This window comes from Trachymyrmex cornetzi, unplaced genomic scaffold (genome assembly GCF_001594075.2).
Source record: "Trachymyrmex cornetzi isolate Tcor2-1 unplaced genomic scaffold, Tcor1.1 scaffold348, whole genome shotgun sequence".
Classification (NCBI taxonomy): domain Eukaryota; kingdom Metazoa; phylum Arthropoda; class Insecta; order Hymenoptera; family Formicidae; genus Trachymyrmex; species Trachymyrmex cornetzi.
The window spans coordinates 134,598-150,362 of NW_017298193.1; the positions used below are offsets into that span (position 1 = coordinate 134,598).

Sequence of the window (15,765 nt, forward strand, 5' to 3'; positions counted from 1 at the left end):
GCTACATTACACAAGCATAGACGTATCCATATATATTTTGATTATTTAGATATTTGCATTTGACCAACTTGCCCCTATGCTCAAATAGCCCCGCTCTACTCTACTTTTTCACATATTTTTATTTTTTTGGCAAATCTTTTAATAACATATTTGACATTTTTATAAATTGATGTTTTTTACATTTTATTACATTACAATAATTTAATAAAATATAAAATTTCGTTTTATTTCTTTATTGCAATGCATATTATACATACATATACACAGCAAATGGCAAGGCATCAGCAAAACTGCTGTTACAAAGCCGACCATAGCAGGGCTGTGTTCCAAATTTACTGCCAGCACTAAAAATGCTACAGTTTACGTTACGTGCACTATAGATTTTCAGTACTGGTAGTCAATTTTGGAACATAGCCTTGGTAGGTTACAACAAAGAAATTCAATGTTGAGTAATGCTAAGTTAAAAAGTTAAAAAGTTAATTAATTTTAACTTCATTTAGTTACATTTTGAACTCTTTTAACTTTTTAACTTTATATTTTATCGGTAACTATTAACTTTTAATTTGATTTTTTTAAAGTTAATATCAGAGTTGAGTAGTTGGAGTTATATGGATTCTATACTCGGATTATATGCTTATATACATTCGTGTTCGTCGGAGATGTATTTTTCTAATTTTAAATAATTTCAAATATTTCGTTTACATTTAAACCAGTTCAATTTGAGCTCCGGAGCCAAAACACAAAAGCCATCGACGTAACAAAATTCAATAAAGGTGTCTTTTCATTCGCAGCACGCTGTGGCAGCAAAAACTGATATTTAAGGGAGCCGTCACATGCGGCATAACTTGCATAAGCGTAACTTGCGCCGGCCAATCATATCGTTTCACTTGAATATCAGTTTCTGTCTAGTCACTTTATGCTTTTTACCAAAGACATGGTACGTTTAGCGTTCTTTAGTAGACGGATATGGCATATATGAGACAGTGACCGTCCTTTGACTATATATACACATTGATCGCAACGTGCGCGCGAACGCTTCTGATTCGCTCAAATATTTGACCCACCGAAAATGGTGGCTGCTCAATTGCGGCCATGAATTTTACTCGATGCCCATTCCAGTGTATATATAGTTCAGTGGTTGAGTCCTATGAGGCATATTTGCCGTGTATCGCGTATCGCGTAACCAATCAGTAATAAGTAAAACACAAAACCACAATAGCGGATTAACCAATGTTAAACAAGTGATTGCTGTGTCGCACAGTGGCTGTTTTCCAGCTAGGACACAGAGACGTTACACTGTGTTCCACTATGTAAAGTACTTGTTGGAACGCAGTTTAGTTTCATACTGTGTGAAGAATTTTTATTGGTTGATTCCTACACTATGCATTATGCAAGAGTGTGTGCTGCGGCCTATTTGCTGGATTCACCCTGCATCCGATGTGCGTCGTACGACGCTTTGCAACAAATCAGAAAACAGGATTCCGATGATACGAAGCAGAATCCATCGGAATCCTGTTTTCTGATTTGTTGCAAAGCGTCGTACGACGCACATCGGATGCAGGGTGAATCCTGCATTACACTGTGTCACCTATGTACGTTGTTGGGAAACACCCAGTGTCGCTTGTTGGAAAGCTCCCATGATCCCTGCTTAAGCAAAAGAACAAACCTCTAGCATGGTGGAATCGGTGGAATCTGATTCCATGATTTCCATGACCTCTAGTATCTTATCGATAGTCAAATTAACATCATTTGGAGCATACTTGCAGAGTATGGAAGACTTATTAAGTGTCCAAACTTTATTTGAGGAATTCTAAATGTCAATATCGCCAGAATAATTAAAATGACCCAGACTAACGAGCCAAAGTAATCAAGTGATCGAAATCGCTATCACTTTCGACTTTGTTCAATCGATCATCGTTCTTTATGCGGACATGAACGCGTAAAAATATTATGTGCAACTCATGTTTCCTCGAATGCTCTATATTATATACATTTGCCTATGATTATGTAATTTTACATTGATTATTTAGATTTTTTTTTAACCAATACCAGCATTTGGTGCGGTTAACGCATCTCCTTCTCTATTCCTTCCCACGTGTTCTGACGTGTCCCTTGGTCCCTATGCGGCCTGTGCACTACTGTGCATTACGCTACAGTGCACTCCATAGATCGTATTCGAATTGAAGTCCAAACCCATCAAATTTTTATCTAAGCAATTTCTTTTCCTCGCTGTGAAAACACGAACATTCAACTTTCAAGATGAATCGTTTTATAAAAGTTCTCAAGAGTAAGGAAACTCGCGATTATTTTATGAGGCAAGTGATGGTTATGTCATTTAAAAGTGCGTTCGACTCGAAGTCTGCAACGCTCGTGAGCATCATTTGTCCTTGTTTAATATTAGGTAAACAAAAAGAATGAAAAGAATGATTCGTAGAGTGTTAAAATAGGTAAATAATTCTCATCCAACTAATTCAAGTTATTCAGTTGACATGTGAATTTAGAGATAGATTATCTTGACAATGGAGTTATTAATATAATTTTAGCATCGTTGTTTATCCTTTACCCCGTAAACACAATAGAGTAGTAAGCCTTAAGCCTTAAAAAATCGATCAATCACAGTCGAATGTGAGAAGAATAATCTACTGTGATTGGTCAATTCTTTAAGACTTACTACTTTATTGTTTTTGCGAGGTTAGATTTTACAGGAGTGATGTGATACTAATATCGTATTCAAGCGCCTTTGTAAAGCTTCACAAATATCCGGTAAACAAGCGTACAGAAATATTTGAAAGGAAATACGAATGTACTGGCGAGCTTACTAAAATTATATGGATGTAAAACATTAAAATAGATAAGTCTAATCTAAATTATAAACTCATTGTCAAGATCCAGGTAAATGATATTTTTAGATTACTTGTTATGTGTTAAACAGAAAGTTAAATTGATTATTTTATTCTCAATGAGATTCTAGCTGTTATTTTCAGGGAATAGAACTTAGTTACTTTTAACGCTGTTACCCTATTATGACTGTTATAATAATGATTTAGCAATAACGAATTTTTTTTAACTGTAATGGTAACATCACGGTTGGAAAGTCATTCAAATGATCATTACTTGTAACGAATTGAAAGTCACTTAAAAAATTAACTTGGTACTTGTAATTCATTACTTTTTAGTTGTTACTTGTAAAGAATAACATTACTCGTTAGTTACAAATTACTTTTTTCAAAAAATAGACACGTAATGTATATGATGCAAGTTATTTTTTAAAATAATTTTTCCAACCTTAGCGCAATTTCAACGTTTAGTTAATTATCATTATAGTCATAAAAAAATTGCAACATTATCAAATTGTAACTATAGAAGTAACAGAATAGTAACTGTTCCTTTCCGTTATTTTAATATAACAAAGATTTTTCCTATATTTTTCATTGTGAATCCTATTATAAATTGCTTGAAATCTATGGATAGAATGTACAAAAACTATAATTAGTAAACTGTCTATAATTAGTAGTAAAACTATAATTAGTAAATGTCTCTTGTGTGTAACTTGAATGCAAATTATTAAATTCATACACATTTAAGTTTTAACATGAAGCAGTATGAATTGTGCGAACGTCAAGTCGGGCGCATTTTGAATTATCAATACTTATACAGGTCGTGACGGTGCATGTATGCATTAAATATTATGTGATGAATAATAACATTTTTTTAGCACGCACTTTTGGGGACCCGTTGCTAACTGGGCGATACCGATTGCTGCCATCGCCGATATCCAGAGGGATCCCAAGTACATTAGTGGTAAAATGACCTTTGGTTAGTTCAATTATCCTTACTACATGCATTGCATCTTGTTCACGAGTTTCAAGGTATTTGAAGGATTCGATTTACGTATCTATTCGTCTAATTCGCGTTAATGATTTGTATTTGTTAAGTTCTAGTAAGCATACAGTTAAACTGTTTTCCTTTAAATATGTTTTCTATTAACTTACAATATTTATGATATTTATTTTGTATTTATGCTAGCTACAAGGGATTTATGATAATTTAAGTAAAATTTAATAAAATTAGAATTAAAACCATACTTGGCAATCAGTGTTTTTATTATATAACAATATCTATTTCGAATAATAAGGCTTCAAAGAAAAAAATTATAGTAAGTAAAAAATGCAAGCCAATGTAAACCGACACTGGATGGAATATTGCTTTTTTCGTTTTTTAATTTAATTATCTTGTATTCAATTATAGAATAGAAGATAAATATTCACTATGTGAATCTTTATAACACACACTTGTTCTATATTATTGTAGAATTTATAAAAATTGATATGTGAATAGCTCTTCGAATTTTCGTAATTGTTTCGCATTTACTGGTATCAATTTTCAAGACTTTATGCTGATTTTTTTCAGCCTTATGCTTATATTCAGCAATGTTCATGAGATTTGCAATCAAGGTGCAGCCACGCAACATGCTTTTATTTGCCTGCCACTTTGTCAATGAGGGTGCACAAATTACGCAAGGTTGTAGATTTATTAAGCATCATTATCTTAGTAAGAAAGAACAGTAAGTCGAAAGATATACATGATATTGACTTTAAAACAATAGGACTTTGTATTAATATATATATGAAGATCATGTTATATAGACATTTGTAAAATATATAAATATATAAACAAAACTTGTTTCTTGATGAATAATGTGTTATCAACTTCTCTCTCCACTAATTTTTAAATTCAAAAATAACGAAAAAATTGTTAATTAAGAGATTGAATGCTCTTATTAAATCTTGTACGATTATTTTTTTTTTTATAGAAAAGTATCAAGTATCTTAGAAATTAAATCACAAATTAAAATTTTATTAAAATAAAAACTGTATTTAAATAAAATTATATGATAGCAACAATGATATAAACTGACATAAAATATTTGTTTTTCATGTAAAATACTAAGTACTAAATATATTAAATACAAAAAAGCTACAATTATATTGTTGTCGAGTTTCAATATCGATTTATTATAGTATAGATAACAAATCATATTATAGATAATATAAATAATTTTAAGATATAATTCATACTATATATATTTTGTGTATAAATATAAACTCAATTAAAATGTGCTCCATATTTCTTTCTGAAACTTTAAATGTATGTAAATCGTAAATAGAAAAGATACTAAAATGCGTAAATGGATAAGATTATATTATGATAAAATTTATGAAATTACGTATAATTATAATTAAAACACAATAAAAATGTTTGTTAGCAAACGTTTATTGTGGACTGTATTGTATTTTGTCCATGAACACTGTCTTTGGAATATATCAAATATAAAAAAAATTGTATTTTTTATAATTATGTATATATGTATATAAATATGTATATAAATATATATATATATATATACGAGTATATATAAACATTAATCTATATAAAACTGTGTAGAAATTTGAATGCTTACGCGCTTTAAGTGCTTATAATCATCCTATCTTTATCCTTCGTTAGACGTAAAGATAGAAGCGCTAAAAGCGTCCAAAGATCGAGCGCAGTCCCAATCTCTTATACACTCATCAACTGAACAGCTGTAACACATTTTCCGATAGTATTTTACATGAAAAAAGTTTCGGAATGCAACCTACTCACCGAGTAATTGATTCTTACTTACGGATCTATTTAAGTTCAACCACTCTACGAGTGATGCCCAATTTCTTCACCTCTAGATAACTTTATCCAAGAGATATCTTCCAGAATACAATGAAGATATCTCCTGGATAAGGTTATCCGCAACTTATCTGGAAGTGAAGAAATTGGGGATAAGACAGTTCCAAAATCCATTGAAAAAAAAGCTGCAACCTTTTAAGTTCATGAGTGTACATATAGTAAACAAAATGTTAACAATATCAGTTTACTAGCAAATTCGAACAGAATATTGCAACAAATTGATATCAACTGTTTATGTTTGCACTAGGCTCATCATATTTTACAAGGGCCATCACACACTAAGCGCTACCGCAAACAAAATTTCATAACAGGCGTAAACTTAACCGATGAACCAATCAGCTTTAGATCTACGTAATCTAACGGAAATAGAAATAGTAGTAAACTTATCTATAAGGCAAATTTCAACCGGTTGCAAATTTCAGTCCAAGTCCCTGGATAGTCCTAAATGACATAAGCTGTATAACCATAGCATAAAATCGCTGGACTAATGAACATCTTATGTAAATCAATATGACGTTTTTATGTCGGATGTTTATCCAAAGGCCTTATGCTATACAGCTTATGTCATTTTGTGTGTGATCGCCTTAAAGTCTATTGAGATAATCTAACAATAGACTGTAGTTAATCTGCAATCGTCTATTAACAGATTTTGATGTATTTCTCTGTTAATATTTTGTTGACAAAATTAACGTTTTGCACTGTTTTTGATAAATTTTGCTATTTAGATTTCTACATTTCTGTTAAGCTAGCTTATAATAAGAATATAAGTTTCTACAAAAGCATATTTATCAAATATTAATAGATATTATGATAAACAGTTCATATTACAGAACATTTTTCAGTTGTTACATTACATAAAGTGTCGGAGATTTGGAAACAATCGGATGGATTCGTTTTTGGACGGATTATAGCTCAGTTATATTTATCTGAATCCATCAGATCATTTAATGTCATTCGCATCATTAATTATAATTATAATTGAATGAGTAAAAAAATTAACACAATTGTTCTTATCTTCAATATCACGTTATCATAAAATTCCGAAAATTTTTATGCAGAGATTCGATATGAAATTCTATCAATGTATTATAGATATAAAAATATAATAAATTATTGTCTCATGTGCATTTATCATTACAAAAATCGTATTTAATAATTTGATTCATAATTCATTCATATGTAATATATGTACCAAGAATATGGTACGAGCAGTATAGGGGACGCAGAAACTGTTTGCAGAGTTGCAAATAGCGCTAACAAACACGATTATGACGTCACTAATGGTAGCGTGTTACATCACAACTGCGCGCTATCAATTAGCGATAAAACATTTTTAGAGCTCTATGAGAAAAAAATAAATAATTTTTCTCTTGCAGTTTTTTTTTAAGTTGATAGTATTTGAGTAAAAAATTATTGAAGATCAATTTTCAATAATTTTAAGTAATTAATATCTTATTAACTATTGCAAAATTTGCAAAATGGTAGAAAACTTTTCGGCTCAGTTTAGTCCGCTCTACCTGTCCATATTTGGCGATTATTTTGAGACATCCTTATATACAGGGTGTCTCCAACCTACAGGATCATTTCTCGTGAGCAAATAGAACGGTTGAACTGTCGAAAAATCCTTTAAACCCGTATCAGACTACCGACTCTGCAAGCCGACCCGATTGCCAACTCTGACTGCCGACCAATAATGGACCAATCACATTGAATCAGTCTTATTGTGATTGGTTCATTATTGGTCGACAGTCAGAGTTGGCAGTCGGGTTGGCTTGCAGAATCGGTAGTCTGATACGGGCTTTACGGGGACTGTCTGATAGGCACTAAGCGCCATAACTTAAGTAGAGAACTTATTAAGCATTCCCCGAGTAACAAGCAACCATGACAGATGGGCGTATACTTGGCAATAGTTCGCGCGGATACATACTTATTCAGTAATCTTTAGAAATTAATGTCTCCTAAAGTATTACGAAAATTGCAAAATGGTAAAGATCTGAGTGCATCAGATCTCAGAAAATGACGATAGAATTAAATCAAAATTCATTAAATTATAAATTCAATGGATAATGTGTTCAAAATTGATGTACACTAAAATGTACACAGGATCTGAAGGGATTAAAGTTAGCTAATCATATCGCCTAAAGTTCGTGAGTTCAGATGTTGGCATTGGATTTTGCACTGTACCGTCGAACAAAATGTCAACCTAATAAATGCGCAAACTTTAAGCGACATGATTCGCTAACTTTAAATACTTATAATTCAAAAACTATTATACCCCAACATTTTGATATTAGAATTTTCATCTCAAAATAACTTCAGGAATCTGCCATTAGCAGATGGTGCGGTAGATTTGGAATATCCTAAATATTTTTAGTACTTACGTTTATAATGGACGGCTTAAAAAAAGGTAATTGCTAATACAGCAATTGTAGCACTAGCTATTTTGTCTTATAAAATATTAAAGACGTTTTCAACTCTTCTTTGAGTTAAAAAGAATATCATCAGTACTGATAACAGTAATATCCAATTTACTTGAATTGACGAAGCACCAGCCAATCGACACTTGAACATATCATATCTAAAATAACATATCAATAAATCATACAATAATAATAATAAACAATAATATATATTAGGTGTACAACTTTGCTTCCGCCGTTTTCCTATAGATGGCTTTAGCGGTAAATGATGGTCGAAATAAATAGATCATAGGCTGCGTTCCACTTAACACTCGCAAGGCTCGCAAGCATCGTTTGTCCTTGTTTAATATTTGATAAACAACAAGGATAAAATAATTCCACGAGCGTCGCGGGCGTTAAGTGGAACGCACCCATAGACGTCAATACAATGAACTTGGGCATCTGTCAACATAACCCCATAGAAACATTAGTCGATTTGTGTCTGCATCATAGTTATTCTCGATTGAAAATGTCAGTTTACGAGCCAAATTTTCGTCATTTGCGGGAGGTTTTAATTTTCTGCTTCAATATGAAGAAATCTGCAGCTGTGAGGCTCATCGAATGCTCTCAAATACTTATGGTGAGGCCGTTATTAGTGAAAGAACGTGTCGTGAGTGATTTCAACGCTTCAAGAACAATGATTTTGACGTCGAAGACCGGCATGGTGGTGGAAGAGAGGAGGTTTTCGAAGATGCAGAATTGGAGACATTACTTGATCAAGACTCACAAATCAAGAAGAATTGGCACGATCATTGGAAGTGACTCAACAAGCCATTTCCAAACGCCTCAAAGCCATGGGAATGATTCAGAAGCAAGGAAATTGGGTGCCGTACGAGTTGAAGCCGAGAGATGTTGAACGGCGTTTGTTTGCTTGTGAACAGCTGCTTGAAAGGCAAAGACGGAAGGGATTTCTGCATCGCATTGTGACTGGGGACGAAAAATGGGTTCATTATGATAACCCCAAGCGCAGAAAATCATGGGGAGTTCCCGGCCATACTTCCACGTCGACGGCCAAACCGAATATTCATGGCTCCAAGGTCATGCTCTGTATTTGGTAGGACCAGTCTCGGCGTAATGTATTATGAGCTGTTAAAACCGACTGAAACAATCACAGGCGATCGGTATCGAAATGAATATTCATGGCTCCAAGGTCATGCTCTGTATTTGGTAGGACCAGTCTCAGCGTAATGTATTATGAGCTGTTAAAACCGACTGAAACAATCACAGGCGATCGGTATCGAACGCAATTGATACGTTTGAGCCGAGCATTGAAAGATAAACGACCGCAATACAACAAGAGACACGATAAAGTGATTTTGCAGTATGACAATGCTCGACCCCATGTTGCGAAAGTGGTCAAGACATACTTGAAAACGTTGAAATGAGAAGTCCTACCCCACCCGCCGTATTCTTCAGACGTTGCTCCCTCTTGACTATCACTTGTTTCGATCAATGGTACAAGGCCTGGCTGACCAGCACTTCCGGTATTATGAAGAAGTAAAAAATTGAATCGATTCGTGGATCGCCTCAAAAGATGACCAGTTTTTTCGACGCGGGATTTATACGCTGCCCGAAAGATGGGAGAAAATAGTGGCCAGCGACGGACAATACTTTGAATCATAAATGTATAACCAGTTTTTTACAATAAAGCCTCGAATTTCGGAAAAAAAACGGCGGAAGCAAAGTTGTACACCTAATAATTATTATAAAATTTATAAATCGTTTGTTACGCAATTATTAGTAGATAATTTTAAGACACATAATTTTTGTACAAAGAGAAAAAGTATAAAAAAATGAATTTACCTTGTTTCTGTATCATTAACGATATTATTAAATTCAGCTTCCACTAATTGTCCATCATAATATGTAATTAAATCCTCAAATGGATATTCAAAGCCTTGTTTGCATTCACATTTGTATCCACCTGTTTCAAATCCTCTTCCAAGAATAGGTACGCACTATGGAAATTAAATGTTTAAAACTTATTATTAATAAAATTATTAAAATTATTAAGTAATTAAAATTATAGTAATATTATAGTTTGATGAAAGTGCTTTGAAATTATGAAATATAAAAATATTTTGTAATATTTTACATTTACATAATACAGACATTATTATTCAATAAAATAGAATGATGCCTGCTTACATATGATGTTTTTCTATCGCACTTGTGTGTATCCTTGAATGCATTTGGTTTATAAAATTTATCATCGCATTGGTTTATATCTAACTGAAGCATATCCATAGTAACAGCCACGATACCCCTGTAAGTATCTTACTATTAAATATAATCTTTCTCGTTTTTTCCCTTTTTATTACAAAACTGGTTCTGTGTCTCTACAGTGTCTCTCATATTAAATTTCTTTGATACATGCGCGCAAGCATGTACAGATATACACATATCCACACGCCTACATGTGTATGCATGCATACATACATATATATGCACACATATATATACAAACATACACACATACATAAATACGTACATACACAGTGCACTCCTTCCTATTATGTGATTACATTCCGATGAGAACACTTACTTGAATTCCAGTTTCACCTTCAAGCTGTCCCAGCCGAAAAATGGGGATGCATAGGTAATTACCCACTTATTCGTACCGTTACAATCGAAGTATGGAGTTGTCCAATATCCATGGTCCAGGTTTGCTGCCCTACACAGACAGCCCATATATATTCGCCGCATTCCCATACATTAGAATAAATCGTACTTTAGAGATTGGATTCCCCCCAAACTTTCGGGAACATATAATCCTTTTATACTTTAATGCTCCACTGCTTTATCATCACTTTGGAGCACATTGACAAAATACAATCACGTAAATTTTTCACTAACAAATGACATTTTTTTTACCTGTAATAATTTGGATAATGCTCGTACTTTTTCAGGTGCTCTCCTGTTTCATTAAATCGAATCTTTATCTTCATATAGTATTTCTCCAATTGATCAAAATTTGTTGCCCAACGTTGCTTCAATGCTTGAAAATAACTCTTTCTCGTGTATATTTCATCTGTAATCACATAAATTGTATTAGAGTAAATCAACAAACATAATAATGAACCGAAATTAATTATATTTACAAAATTTACATGCATTTATATATGAATATAATTCACTCTAATGAAATAAATTTAGTTAAAAAAGAATTTGATTTAAAATATACGTTTCAATTTAAATTATATTTCAACTTGTTAAATAAATTATTTTATTTTAAAACAATATTATAAAGGGCATACAGTACTATGCAAGATGTTGGCAGCAAACAATAATCAACTTATTAAAAGTATTAATACAAAGAACAATAAAATATAGACGTTTCGGTCTTAATTAGACCATCTTCAGTCATCATCTTATTTTATTTTACCTGTTTTATTGAGTCTAGCTAAATCTTCGAGTTTAAAGTTGCGCGTATTTAACTGTGTCTTGTAAGCGTATGGGGCAAAGAATGTTCTGTTGGTAAATTTATTACGATCCCAGAAAGTACCAGCTGTCCATATCTTTGTATCGCCAAGCACCAAGGCTAGTGTCTCCCCTATCATTTGATCTTCTGTTAGCGGTCTGTCGGCTACTCTCTTGCCAGAGTAAACTTCCAAGGGATCTGATATTTGTAGAAACGCACTGATAAAGTTTGCCAATCTGGTCGCCATTTTCGCTTCATTTTCGAAAAACTCTTCTGCACCAAAACTAATGTCTCCACGTAACATTAACTCTGGTAACGTTTTACTGAAATCACAATTTGAAAATTGCGCAAATTCGGATATCTCAATAATAGGAAATGTACAATGTGCTAACAGGATAACATACCTCTTGCAAGTGTCCTTGTTCATGCCCAAAATGAATTTAAGAGCTTGGTCGATGTTCAACTGTGTATCCTGTAACGAAGATGAACCAGTTGAATAATTCCTATAATTATGATATTGCTCGAGATATTTTTCTCTGAGATATGGTTTTGCTTTCTCCCATTGTACTGGCATTTTATGAAGCCCTGCAGAATAAAATTCTCGTTAAAAAAATTCTTGTGCTTGGCAATACTGTGATCAAGTTAAAAAAAAATAATAAAATCATATTAATGCATACAGCCGATCCGTGAACAATCGAACCCATTATAGTATTGTTCTTGTGTGGCTCTCTCCACTATTTCACCGAGATAAGGTCGTCGTACGACGGTCGGTAATCTATAACCTGGTTTACATCTACATTGATATCCACCCCTTCTGAAACCCCAACCATGTATCGGTTCACACTGTAGATCGGATACATATGTGTGTATTAGTTAATTGTTCATTAAAATAAACTTAATAGGATTTAAATATATACCTCTGTAGTATCAGTCTTGCATCTTGCGGTATTAGCAAATCTGTTGTTACCACTATTTCCTTTACCCTTAGGACATTGATTTATATCTATTCTGTCAAAATCCATTTCCATAACTGAAACAGCAGTGTATTTTGGATATTCAATATGCCTAAAACCAGTGTGCCGTGGATAGATATCTGCTACAGGTGATACCGCAGCTACAAGCCATCGATTTGATCGGCCACAATCAAAATAAGGTCTAGTCCATTGCACAGGTCCAGGATATTCATCAGCAGCTGCATAATAAAATTAAATGATGAAAATAAATACAAACTTAACATTCTAAAGTAGCTTCTGTAGTTCTTTCATTACCAGGTGGACCATGGAAGTTAAATGTTTCATTTGTGTTGTTAGCATAACGAATTTCAACGTGATACGTCGTTTTGGTATCATGTCTTTTACCTACATTATCTGGTAACCATTTTTTGTACCTGTAAATAAATGAATTCAAGAGTAAGTAGAATATATGATTCTATACCCATCAATTAGTAAAATTTATTTTAAATATAAAAGTTCATTGAAAATTATATACATTATAAAAGTAATTAGTTTTATACTAGATAATTTTTTTTAATACAATAGTTTCCACTGTTCACTTTCACATACCATTCGTTTATATGATAAAAATCAGTGGTGTAATCATCACTGAGTCTGGTATTAGGAAATGACCCTAAATCCTGTACAGTAAATGTGTTTCTAGTGGATATTCTTTCCAAATGTATAGGATCATTGAAGTCGTCCGCCCTGAAAGTTCGTGGTGCAAATCTGGGAAAAGTTTTATTGAAGAAACCTCTATAGGAAGGCGAGTAAGACATATTAGGTGAGAAATAGATAGCCGAAGCATTGATGTATGGATTAGCAGAAACATCTGCTACTGTGGACAAGAAATAGTACATCATGCCAGGATCATAAGTATCATTGATCGCTGGTCGGATGAAGCGTGATTGCAAAATGTAACTCCAGAAGAAGCTCCTGCTAAGTGCCATGTTATGAAGATGTAACAGAGCTGTACGATTCGGAAACACTGGATTGATGTTGATGTCCTTTATGTCAGGCAAATGCGATACCGAGTCATACGGCAGATACAAATCGCCGAGGTGCTGTATTTGGCAATTATCCTCGTTCACCTTATCCATCTGCATGCGAATCTCGTCGAAGGAGTCGCGAGCTTGCCATTCATACTGACCGACAACGCCCAACAGGCAGTAGAACCAGCAAGCGATGATGATTGGCGTCATTGTTTGGAGAATGGTAATCATTTTCGACAAGTGTTTTCTTTCTTTCTCTCTCTCTCTCAATTCAAATTATAATATCACTATTGAAGGTTTTTGAACACTTTAGCGTAGGCCATACATTTTCGTTTTCCCGCTTTCACTGTGTTTCTCCCATTTCTTTCGAGTCTTATTAATTCGTGTAAACAAATCTTATGTTTCCTTAGATTAGAAAAGTTCCTTTATTATATGAGAAGACTTTTATCGATACGTTGATAACAGAACTGATTTCCGTCTTCTTACCTCGTATAATGTGCAAATCCCTCAATCGTATCAAACGAAGATTCGAAGCATTCCGAGTAAACACACCCAGTCGAGTCAGTCGAGTGCGGCGCGGTGCGGCGTTTGGGCGCGTTTCATGACTTTCCACAATTCCTTCGGTTGTGACGTCATCTAAAATCCAATCATAACTTTTTCCTAAGTCCTTAGAGCGGAATGTTTTATATACGTTTCTTAAACATATCCAATGTTTTATAACCGTTAAACATTAATAAGAAACGTTTCACCGGAAACGTTTTTAAAATTATAATTTAAAAAACGTATTTTTCACGTATTTTTTAATTCACACTGTGTAATATTTTATTATGAAACATTATATATACAGAAATAAAATAAATGTTTTATAAATAAAAAAAAATAGAGAGTGTATCAATTAAAATATATAAATATATATATTTTTATATATAAATTTTAGTGAGCGCCCAAAGCGAGTGGACCTCATGTCTACGAGCGTCATACACTCCTAAACGTCGAGCGGCATTTGGAGTAATTGGAGTTTGGACTGCACGCGGAGCGAGAGGTGAGCGGAATAGCAGAAGACGGAACCAAGTTGAAAATCAGCCGAGAAGTGCAAATCTTGCCGAGCCCTGTCGTAAGTCAATCCGAGGACTGTATTAGCATCAGGGGATCCTAAAGCAAAGCTCGAACTCCGATGAAAGCGCTAGATGTCGCGCCGCGCACCGCACATTGTCATGTCTTTTTATACCATCACAGGAATATCACACGCAGCCTATGATACACGAAGTCACACGTACGTATCAATTTTCGTACAACGAATTCGTCGCGATAAAGCGTCTAAATCTAATTCTAAAAACTCGACGTTGTATGTTCGTGCAAATTATGTGTTTGGGAACTATTATTTCGTATGTTCGGGTTGCAAAGCTTTCATATCAAGCAAATGTTCTCACGACAGCTGAGACGCCATGTTATACTAAGAAATGGTAAAAAATGTATCGATTTCGAAATTTTAAACCAAACTATTAGTTTCTTTCTTTAAAACCGAAAGAGGGAAAAAGATAGAGAGAGTTTCAAGCCTCGCTTAAAATAAAAGTAACGTTGGTGCAATCCAACAGGTCTGTATTCAGAACGCGCTTATAACAATCGTGTTACCGCGCTTACATGCTATCCTTGATGAAAATATAAAGCTTGTCGAAGCGTCAAAGAAGTGAACAAAGAGTTTTAACGCTTCTTAAATACTTCATCGACTTTCCATTGACTCTTAAGCCCATGACACATATAAGAACGTAAGGCCGTAACACGCAAGAAGTAAGTGAATTGACCAATCACAGTAGAGACCGTAAGGCCAGTAGCGAATCCGATGTTACGATTTCCTTACTGATTACTAGACTGCGGAACTTTATGCAAAATACTTAACTGAATGTTTTGCATAAAATGCATATTTTGCAATTTTGTAAATTTACAGATGGCAATCTCAATCTTTTTACTTCACCTTTTAATAACTCTTTAACGAACAACGATTGACTGCTAAAACTGTCCGATAGTTAATATTCGGTTAGTCAAGTATTTTGCATAAAGTTCCGCAGTCTAGTAATCAGTAAGGAAATCGTAACATCGGATTCGCTACTGGCCTTACGATCTCTACTGTGATTGGTCAATTCACTTACTGCTTGCGTGTTACGGCCTTACGTTCTTGTATG

General features: G+C 33.8%; 2 protein-coding genes across 2 annotated transcripts; one reads left to right on the forward strand and one right to left on the reverse strand.

The window, feature by feature from the left end:
* Positions 1–1,837: 1,837 nt before the first annotated feature.
* Mpc1 (mitochondrial pyruvate carrier) lies at positions 1,838–4,625 on the forward strand. Its single transcript, XM_018510692.1, has 3 exons — positions 1,838–2,315; positions 3,716–3,816; positions 4,411–4,625. The coding sequence occupies exons 1-3, from the start codon at positions 2,260–2,262 to the stop codon at positions 4,566–4,568; spliced, it is 315 nt and encodes a 104-aa protein (XP_018366194.1). The 5' UTR covers positions 1,838–2,259; the 3' UTR covers positions 4,569–4,625.
* Positions 4,626–7,347: 2,722 nt separating this feature from the next.
* Positions 7,348–14,122, reverse strand: LOC108763242 (uncharacterized). The gene is made up of 11 exons (XM_018510689.1): positions 13,164–14,122; positions 12,870–12,988; positions 12,519–12,793; positions 12,279–12,444; positions 12,006–12,186; positions 11,566–11,924; positions 11,055–11,211; positions 10,726–10,854; positions 10,329–10,446; positions 9,984–10,138; positions 7,348–8,299 (listed from the first exon to the last, which is right to left on the reverse strand). The coding sequence occupies exons 1-11, from the start codon at positions 13,814–13,816 to the stop codon at positions 8,170–8,172; spliced, it is 2,442 nt and encodes an 813-aa protein (XP_018366191.1). The 5' UTR covers positions 13,817–14,122; the 3' UTR covers positions 7,348–8,169.
* Positions 14,123–15,765: the final 1,643 nt, after the last annotated feature.

Coding starts and splice junctions, on each gene's coding strand:
- Mpc1 (XM_018510692.1), top strand. CDS start 2,260: ATGAATCGTTTTATAAAAGTTCTCAAGAGTAAGGAAACTCGCGATTAT. Junction 2,316..3,715: donor ACTCGCGATTATTTTATGAG/GCAAGTGATGGT, acceptor ACATTTTTTTAG/CACGCACTTTTGGGGACCCG. Junction 3,817..4,410: donor TAGTGGTAAAATGACCTTTG/GTTAGTTCAATT, acceptor GATTTTTTTCAG/CCTTATGCTTATATTCAGCA.
- LOC108763242 (XM_018510689.1), bottom strand. CDS start 13,816: ATGATTACCATTCTCCAAACAATGACGCCAATCATCATCGCTTGCTGG. Junction 12,794..12,869: donor TAACTTCCATGGTCCACCTG/GTAATGAAAGAA, acceptor TTTATTATGCAG/CTGCTGATGAATATCCTGGA. Junction 12,445..12,518: donor GCAAGACTGATACTACAGAG/GTATATATTTAA, acceptor TCCGATCTACAG/TGTGAACCGATACATGGTTG.